The sequence below is a fragment of the Pogona vitticeps genome, chromosome 12 (assembly GCF_051106095.1).
Source record: "Pogona vitticeps strain Pit_001003342236 chromosome 12, PviZW2.1, whole genome shotgun sequence".
Classification (NCBI taxonomy): domain Eukaryota; kingdom Metazoa; phylum Chordata; class Lepidosauria; order Squamata; family Agamidae; genus Pogona; species Pogona vitticeps.
In genome coordinates, this window is record NC_135794.1 from 24225983 (window position 1) to 24235611 (window position 9629).

Consider the following 9629-nt stretch of genomic DNA (forward strand, 5'->3'; position numbering starts at 1 on the left):
CGCCCAGACCCTGCGGCGAGGCGTCCGGTGGCACCTGGAAGGCGCCGCCGCCGCTGCTGCTGGTGCTGGGCTCTCGGGGCGCCGGCTTTTCGAGACCTCGAGGGGTGTGTGCGGGCGTGTGCATGCGTCTGGGGGTTTTAAGAAGGAAGTTGGGACGGGCAAGGCAAACAGCCCATGGAAAGTTCAGGCTCAAACCCCCAAGGGAGGGAGGCTTCAAGAGCGCACAGAACGCTTTCTTTGCAGAGCCGGAGGGACAGAGCGACGCCGCCACCACCGTGGGGGCGCCCTCTTCACACCGCCCTACGGATGATGGGCTGTACAAAAGAAGGAGCGCCCCAACAGAGCCCCTGAGCACGTGCAGAGTGCATTCTCGGAGTTGAGAGAGGACCATCCGGGCAAAAATACCTCGCCCACCCAAAACACACAGCGGGGGAGGGAGTCCAAGAAGGGTTTTAACACACCAGCTGGTTCTTTTTTTTTTTTTGACTCCTTGCTTTTTTTTTCTTTAAATACGTTTTTAGAAATTGAATCCAAAACATCAGGAGTCACACCCACACCCACACCCATCTAGGCACTATTTCAGTGGCTGGTATCAGTGCCTGCTTCTTAGCCTCCCTTGCAGGAAAACAAGTCACTAACCCTAAATTCTCCCATGCCCTGTGCAAAAAAGGGACCCGCATGTTAGGAAGTGATAACCTTATCGCCCTGCACCAGAACGCCTTCCCCCACCCTGGAGCAGCAAAGGACCTCTTAAATAAAATATTCCTTCCCTTGGCTTCTGGGCTAAGACAAGAAAGGCAAAGGTAAACAAGACCTGCAGCTATCTAAAACCTACCAACTCGGATCTAGATCTAGATTGGTAATAAATGCAAGAGTATGTGCGTATAGCGATTTGCTAGCACGCTAAAGATTTTGATTTGCTTTCCCTCAACTGGAAAGTACATAATCCACTTGCTCTGATATAATCTGTCACTCACCCGTCATGGTGGGAGAACAGGGTTTTAGCTGCCACTCAATAGAGAGGATGGGAAGGGACCCATGTTTATTACAGCGCCATAATGAAACTCTTTGGCCAAGCACAAGCGCTTTTAAGAAACAGTATTGGTGCAACTTTATTTTACTATGCTTTACAGCAGCCTTTTCCCAACCTAGCGCCCTCTAAAAATACAAGAATGCAACACCCACAGTCACTTGGGTAGTATAGGAATCTTGAGAAAATGGCCTGTCCTATATACACAAACACGCAGAAGATGTTATGTGTATCAGAGAAGCAATAAAGATGAAACAAGGGATCGGGCGCCGTTCCCCTCAACCATGCTTCTTCTCAGTCCTGTAGAGACCCTGGGCCTGAACACAACAGACCCACAGAGTCAATGACATCTACATAGCCGTTGACGTCTCAGTCGCTCATGGATGTCACAGGCATGCCAGCCTGTGGCAAGCCGCAGTGTTACACTATTCATCTGCCTGTGGGCTTAGTGCTGGGCGCAAGTAAGCTGAAAATAAGTTATGTTTAAAGGGGCTGGCTATCTTTCACGTGTAATTGTTTGTCGAGCATAGACATATTTCTCCGGTTAAGACATCTGAAACCTGTCACGGTTTTCCCCACCTGATGTCCCTCTTTCCTCTCTTAAGGGAAGGGAACACATTGTATCACACAGCACAACCCTCAGACAAGATACTAAGACCAACAACACAAGGATATACAACAATGTCTTGGGCTGTTTTTCTTTATTCTTCCCCAATATGGCCAGGAAACCTTCTGGGTGACCAATCTAAATGTTCTAGCTGTGAATTCCTACCATTCAACTGAAACCATCTTTGACTTCAGAAATCTATATACATTACTTTTTTTAGAAACACACGAGACAGGTATTTATCTCGTCTTTTTGCTGGTTAAGAAGTACACATTGACATTAAGTTCGGTTTGAAGCCAAAAAAGAGAGAACTCTTTATCCTTTACAACCTGCCTGTTGAAAATAACCTCCTTCTGACCCTAAGACAGCTAAAAAGACTGGGTTTCCCACTAACTGTTTTCCCCACATCTGGGGTGGGTGGGTTTCTGGCTAAATGGCAATCTATGAATGAAAAGCATGTCATTAAAGCAAAGCAATAAACCATGGACCTAGTTTATTCTCTTCCACTAGCTGTGCAGACAGATACGAGAGTTGCCTTTCGTGATGGCGTGGGCACCCATCTAAAAGACCTCCCCACAGGTTATTCAGAATAGCTGTTGGATGGAGGGAGAGTGGCTGCCGTTGATGCCCTTCTGTAGAAAACAGCTGCAAACACAAAGCCAACAAGGCTGGACAAGTCAAGAGCAAAACGGCCCCCTTCGCTGAAACCATGTTCCTTTCAACAGGGATTCTGCATGGATTCTCCCACCTGCCCCTGCATGAGTCCTTCTGAAAATGTGAAGCTTTGATGCTCCTTTCCATCACCTTGCCTTCTGCTCAGCTCACAATTAAGCGCAGAGGGTCCTGCTAACCAGGGCTTCTTGCACGGCCACCCGCAGCCACGCCACAGCTGCTTTGATGAATGCCAACAAGGCAGGGAAGAATCAGTGATCAGTACAGCCTGCAGATCTTAATGGCTGGACCCACAGCTCTGGCAACAGCACCACCATACCGGCTGGGGGATTCTGGGACTTGTATTCCAAATAAAATATTGTTCCGACACTCTGGGGGTCACAACTAAGAAGTGCTCAGAAGTGTCCCAAATAATTGAATCTACACTCCAGTTAATGAGGCAGACCATAACTATTAAGAGGGAGAAAATGTAGATTTGTACATGCCAGTCCAGACCAGATAAGATATTGTAAAATCAGATACACAAAAATAATATTTTTATACCCAGTCTGTGAAAAAAAACGTTCGCACCACAGTGTTAGGCTGAACCAAAGAGGCCCCAGAGCTTCTGAAAAGCTAAGCTTCCTCCTGATCAGAGAAGAGCAACCTGGAAATAAGCAGATGGTCCTGAACAGACTTCTTGGCAGGCACAACTTTCCCACAAGTCCGAGAATGCTCTCCTTAGCACCAACGAGTCAGAACTTGTCCCACTTTCATGATCTTTTGGCCGGTTTGGCCGTTAATTGCTTCTCTCTTTCCAGTTCTTTCTCCCGCTGCTGTTCCCGTTCAAGTTCTTCCTTCTGCCTCTTTTGCTGGAGTTTGAGGGCTCTTCTCTGAAAGAAGGATGTTTCAGGAAACAACGTTATCTTTTGCAAAAGCCAGAGAATAGCAACCTCAACATTGGGCTCTTCTTCTCCTAAAAGTCAACCAGCAATTTATTTATCCCCGCCACCACCATCTTAATAGACCACACAGGACCTTCCTCCAAAACAGGAGCACTCTCGTGGATGGTTTTAGCTATCTAGTCATCAGACTCAAAATCAAAAGAGCCACTTCTCGCTTAGCATTCATGCCATCTCTAGGTCAGAGCAACGATATAGGCGGCAGAAAGCAAGTTCACCTTTAACTTTGATGTTTTCTCGTGCAGCAGCAGCATCTCTTTCCTGATGTTTACCAACTTATTATAATAGTACTTCGCTTCTGAAAACTAAACAAAAACAAAAACAAAACAAAAAAAATCAGGATGTACGAGTAAACACACTGAAAAGTAAACCTCAATATTTAGTGGGAAGTACTTCCAAATCAGCTGTGCACAGTTTCTGAGCGATGATATTTCTTTCTGAGAAACTAAATGTTAGCAACAGAGTTAGTTTTGTTATCAGTCTTGTAGGGTTTCTCCCCACAAGCATAAATTCTGCACCAAGGACAAGCATCCATGCTTGTGTTTTTATAGAACTGGAAATTAAACTGTTTTATTAAACAAATAAGCCTGGAAGAAGGCACTTACCAGCACATTAATATCTAGAACAGAATTACATTCTTTAAATTTGGAGATTTCTTGCTGTAGAGTATCTAGCAGCACTTCTTGATTCTGTCTGAAAGAAGAATGTAATATTTTAAATCCATGTTGAAAATCAAATTATGTCTTGCAGCACAGACCGTGGCAAAATAATTAAGTTCTACAAAACCCAAATGCTTTCTGCTAGTGAAGTCACAACAGTTTTTACAAGTGTGTTAGTCAATTTCATAAGCAGGGCTGACCTTTATGTGAAAGAGAAGAACATACAGCACAATTTTGAATACTTAAAGAGTCACACTGAAGTGACTTAAGTCTGCCAGTCTTTCTTTGAAAGTTCAAATGAAAAGTAGACGCTTCACACAGAACTTGTACAAGGTGTAAAAAGACAAAAGGGCAGGCATGTCCTTTTAATGTTTACATACGTTAGCTCTTTCAAGGCTAATTTCGACCGCTGTAGATCAGGCAAATAATGAGAAACCAGCCCTTCTGTTAGTTGTTCCACAGCTTTCATGTCTACCACAGAAAGGTCTTCCACCAGTCCTTCATCAGGGGAATGATCACGAGAATCTGCAACAGACAGCAAAATTTATAACGTGATAAAGCAACAACCCTGATTTTTCAAGCAACAGCTATAAGGCACATTTGACATAGAACGCAAATTGCATTGTGATTGCGCCGGCGCATTGTACACACTGGTGGTTTCCCTCAAGGCTGAATGCTTGTAGATGGAAGAAGGACGACAACTGGGAAATCTGCTGTTACTCGACATTCAATCTAGGGGTGTTCAAAGAGGGAAACACACCATGCAACGAGGCAGGTTGCATGATGTTACCTCGCAGGGTTGTTGTTCAAAGGAAGAAACCCCCTCCCCGGGAGGGGGAGAAGCCTCAACGGAGCCCTGGGCTCAAAGCGGGGGGGGGGAGGAGGAAGAGGAGGCATTGGGGGGGGACTCCCCTCGTGGGAAGACAACCCACCTAAGGGGGGGTCGCCCAAGGGCCGGGCCGGCAAAGCCGCCTCCCCTTCGTCCAGGTTCATCGTCGCCGCCGGAAAATCTGCGCCCGAGAATCACACGCGCCACTCCCGGGTCCCCCTCCCTGGGCCTCGGGGAAGGCGCCCGACCCTCCCTCTTGCCCTAGAAGGCAACCGCCTGCCTCCACCCCACCCCCACCCCCGCCCAGCGTCGGGAAGCCAGCAGGCCTTCCGGTCACGGCCCCCGGGCCAGAGCTCGGGACCGGAAGCGCCTCGAGGACCATAGAGCTACGGCCACGGATAGAGGGAAGATAGTCGAGACGGGGAAGTCTACGGTCAAAGGGAAGGGGGGGCGAGGGAAAAGGCTCGGGCGGGCTCTCAGGAGCCTCGATTGGGCGAGACAGGCCCACGTGACCAGAAAATGAACGTCAACGAAGGGACTATAGAGCTACTGATTGATTGATGGGCGCCCAGCCTTTCATTCCAAAGGACGGGAAGGTTTCACGACTGCAGCGCCAAAGCCTGGGAAAGAGGTCGTTCTGTGCCTGCAGAGACGTTACACACAGACACACACACACACGTACGCAGCTGTACACGAAGTCCAGGAAGAGTTTGCCTTTAACTCTAGAATAATTAAGGGGGAATTTCAGGAGGAGGCTCGGCCAGAGGTTCTAAACATGTCTGCTTGGACTACAGTTCCCAGAATCCCCAACCAGCACGGGGATTCTGGGAGCAGCCTTTCGGAAAGGGGCGCTGACCCGCTTGGGGGCGGTTGCCTCCCTGCCCAGCTGCCTCTGCAGCTTAGCATGGGCTCTTCTGGTGCAGGATTGTGTGGTCGCCTTAGCAACGGCAGCAAAACACAAACACAGCCAAGGCCCCTTTTAAGGCAAGGCTCCCCAGAGCTGGCCGATGTTGGCAGGGCAGGGCTGTGCGTACTCCGCAGCAGGGCATTTTTGAGATTGGCCTCCAATGACCCCGAGGCCAAAGGCCTGGCACGTTTGTAGCTTTTCCTGGAATTTTGCTCCACATCGTTTGTGCTCAAAGGCTACAAGGCAGGGTTTGTTTCGAGCTCAGCTGTCCGTTTTCGTGTCGTGCAAGATAATGTGGCTGGAAGGGAGCACGGCGATCTCTCTAACGTTATACAGTACTTTCTGAACTAAAAGATCTCTGCATTTAAAACAGCAGCAACAACAAATCCACAAGAACCACCCACTATAAACCACAGTGTTTACAAAATTAACAAGGACCTGATTGCAAAAACCTCTTTGACGTTCCTTAATTTGCATCTTCAAGCTGCTACTGGCATTTCGAAGGTAACCCATGGATTATTTTGCAAGAGTCTACGTGAAGGAAGCAGCTGCAGGAAGAAGGTTAGAAGAAGGAAGGCCAAGGAAGGCAAAAGATTATCTCGGTTACCACTCTGTGTGATAAGACAAAAACATGTTGTGTGGGTTCCTCGGCTTGGAATATAATCGCTACTGTTTCTGTGGCCTTGACAGCTGCCAGGGCAGGCAAGAAGCTTGTTTCGATCTTGCTGCCTCCTGTTTCAGGGGTTCAGTGAATCCACTCCATGTTTTAGCCTGCACTCTGCAGCAGGTATTCAAGCCGCTGAAGAGATTTTGAGGAGATGGTTGAAATAGGTCTTGACAGGTAAAGAGTGAAACCTGGAATGGATTTGCAACATGCCCAAAACTGAAGCCGTGAGCTAGCCACTGCTGAGGTCGCTGTATAGGCTGGTGCTATAGTGCCAATGGAGCAGCTGATTCTCTCCACCTCCCCTGGCGACCTTGGAGCAACCCAAAGACCAGCTCTGGGAGATTTTGAGGTGCAATGATGTTGGACATTGCCGAACTAGATACACTTTCAGAAGCGCTACGGGATCACATTCAATCTTTTATACTCAACAAAATGGACATGTCTCCTGTCAGGAGAGGCAACAAAATGGCAGCCCTTCCTGTCTGCTCAAGCAACAAAATGGCTCCACTTCCTGTATGCAGAGATAGCAAAATGGCTCCCCTTTCTTTCTTCTTAGGCAACAAAATGGTGCTTCTTTCAGTCTGCAGAAGCAATAAAATGACACTCCTGCCTGTCTCAATAGGCTACAAAATGACTTCCCTTTCATTGTTTATCAGGCAACAAAATGGATGCCTCTCTTGTCTGAACATGCTACAAAATGGCAGCCCTTCCTGTCTGCTCAAGCAACAAAATGGTACCACTTCCTGTATGCAGAGACAGCAAAATGGCTTCCCTTTCTGCAAAGGCAACAAAATGGCTCCCATCCTTTCTGCATAAGCAGCAAAATAGCACCCCTTCCTCTCTTTACAGGCAATAAAAAGGGCCCCTTTTTGTCTGCACAGGCAACAAAATGGTTCCCATCCTTTCTGCATATGTAACAAAATGGTGTCCCTTGCTTTCTACACAGGCAACAAAATGGCTCCCCTTCGTTTTTCATAGGCAACAAAATGGCGCCCCTTCCTGTCTGCACAGGCAACAAAATGGCTCCCATCCTTTCGGCACAGGAAACAAAATGGAGCCCCTTCATGTTTGCAGAGATAGCAAAATGGTTCCTTTCGTTTCCAAATGGTTCCCCTTAATTTCTACACAGAAAACAAAATGGCGGAACTTCCTTTTTGCACAGGCAATAAAATGGCGCAACTTCCTTTCTGCACAGACTTTTTTTCTGCAGAGCAAGCCAGATGAGTAGAATTGAACTTATGCAGCCCCCACTGAGCAGTTTAATTTCTTGTCCGTGAAATAAAAAATCTTCCAACCTCTACTCCTCAAGGGAGGAAAACTGGAGAGGCCCACTTCTCTCGGCCGCAGTGGCATTGACGTGGAGGGTACGGTTTCCCCTCTTTTGCTCAGAGCCTGGATCGCTCCAGCCTTCCACGACAACCTCCGATTGGGAAAGGGATTTGTTTTGATGCGGCTTGCCAGGGAGATCAAAAGCCGCTGGCTTAAGAATTCGTACCGTTGTGTCAGCATTTTTTTTCTTGTCGAGTATTTGATTTTCCAATCCTCTTAGAAGAGCAATTCTCGTAAGAGCCAAAAGACTGCAGCAAAAATGTCCCTGTGTTGCTGTTTTTTCCTCCTTGCAAGAGAAAGCTGTAGCAACAGTGCACACACCGTGTGATTTTGGGGAGGGGGGGCGTTAGAAAGTGTGACAAAACTACCATCTGCGCTTTTTCCCAAGAGAAACTGGGAAGGAACTTGCTAACGGATGGGTTGAAAAGCTCAACGGAGCAGAATTTAAGGTCACTAGTGGACGTCCAGGCAGTTTCAGCAGTTGGTGGCGGAAACTGTTAATTGGCAAATAATTTTACAACTTTAGAAAAACAGAGCAATTCATCTCCAAATCCCAGTTAGCGGGACTGGATCCACTGGGTCGGATGAAAGCACCCGGATCCTGCAAGCGGTCAGTCCTCATTCTGCCACAGAACTCCGTGAGAAGCCCTGGACCGAAGAAGACATGCGCGGTGAGCCTACATTACCGGGTCGCTGTGCGGCTGCATTGTTGGGAATTCTGCCATTGGGAACTGGGAATTTTGAGGAATAACAAAACGGAGCCATACTGTTGGTGTGCCCCAACGGACAGAAAGGAAGGATACAGTCAAGACAAACAAACCACCCTATATACAGTAAATAAACACCGCAAGGAAAACAACCACCATACACAATCTTGTGAGACCTTCAGGATCAGCCATTTAAAGATCAGATATTACTTTGTTTCTATATTTGTTAGAGTTGTGCTCCAGTAACCTGCATTTGGCATCTATCTATCTAGCAAATTGCAACTCTGGGCGGTGTACAGAGTAAAGTAAAGCAAACCATTCCTAAAAACTATAAAAACACATTTCAGAATACAAAGAACTGTGTGGGGGTGTTTTGCAACTACTCTGTTAATTTTATTCATTCATTCATTCATTCATTCATTCATTCCTTCATTCCTTCATTCATTCGATTTATATCCTGCCCATCTGGTATATTCTACCACTCTGGGTAGATAAGCCAGGCATCTGTAAAAATGGGCAAAAATTCTCCAGAGAGATGATGCTAAATAAAACCTGTTTCAGTTTATTAATCCTGGCACAGCGAATTTGCAAGGTCAGGCGTGAATTGGCCCTATTGGAAATTAACTGGAATCCATTTAATTTATTACTCAGTTATTGGAAATTAACTGAAATCCAGTTAATTTCCAATAGGACAATTCCTTGCTGTGCAAGGATTTACAGCAAGGAATCTTCCTATTGGAAATTATATATTTAAAAATGAAGGACTGCAACGGGGAGGGTGGCAGGGACACAACGCCCGGTCTTTTGCTGCTTCCTCCTTTTTCTTGCACCGGACTGCTTGCCAGGTTCTCCCCCCCCCAAGAGCTTCCCGGCTGCCTACAATTCCCAGCCTGCCCTGGGCGGCGGAAGAGGCCACGTGCGGGCTCGCTTAACCCCTTCGAAGCCGTCGCCGGCTTGAGCATCCCGGGCCGATGCCGAGGCGGCAGACCCGGGCTTGGGGGAAAGCGCGCAGCCCCGCGTGATCTGAAACCCGGGGGAAGGCTGGCGTCGTGAGAATGAGGACAGGCAAGACTCGGGAGGAGCCGACCCGTGTCAGTAGTGAGCTTGCAGATAAATAAAAAAAAAAGGACAGGAAATCAAGCCAGCCAGAGACCGAAAATGGTTGGGCAGAAAGGGGTGCTTGGGGGGGAAAGCCGACCCCAGGGCGCAGGCGCGCGGTGGGGCTGAGAAGCCGCGGCCAAACACCGCCGGAGCCCCGGCCGGCAGCTGGGTTGCCACCGC

The 9629-nt window shown here is 47.8% G+C and overlaps 1 protein-coding gene across 1 annotated transcript; it reads right to left on the reverse strand.

The window, feature by feature from the left end:
• Positions 1–1714: 1714 nt before the first annotated feature.
• BLOC1S6 (biogenesis of lysosomal organelles complex 1 subunit 6) lies at positions 1715–5021 on the reverse strand. Its single transcript, XM_020790142.3, has 5 exons — positions 4842–5021; positions 4290–4434; positions 3856–3943; positions 3469–3555; positions 1715–3181 (listed from the first exon to the last, which is right to left on the reverse strand). The coding sequence occupies exons 1-5, from the start codon at positions 4900–4902 to the stop codon at positions 3062–3064; spliced, it is 501 nt and encodes a 166-aa protein (XP_020645801.3). The 5' UTR covers positions 4903–5021; the 3' UTR covers positions 1715–3061.
• Positions 5022–9629: the final 4608 nt, after the last annotated feature.

Bases quoted from the DNA above. Each gene is read 5' to 3' on its own strand.
- BLOC1S6 (XM_020790142.3), bottom strand. From the start codon at position 4,902: ATGAACCTGGACGAAGGGGAGGCGGCTTTGCCGGCCCGGCCCTTGGGC. The intron at 4,435-4,841 runs GTGGGTTGTCTT...TGTCTGTTGCAG, and splicing joins CTTGGGCGACCCCCCCTTAG to ATTCTCGTGATCATTCCCCT. The intron at 3,944-4,289 runs GTATGTAAACAT...TTCTTCTTTCAG, and splicing joins TTAGCCTTGAAAGAGCTAAC to ACAGAATCAAGAAGTGCTGC.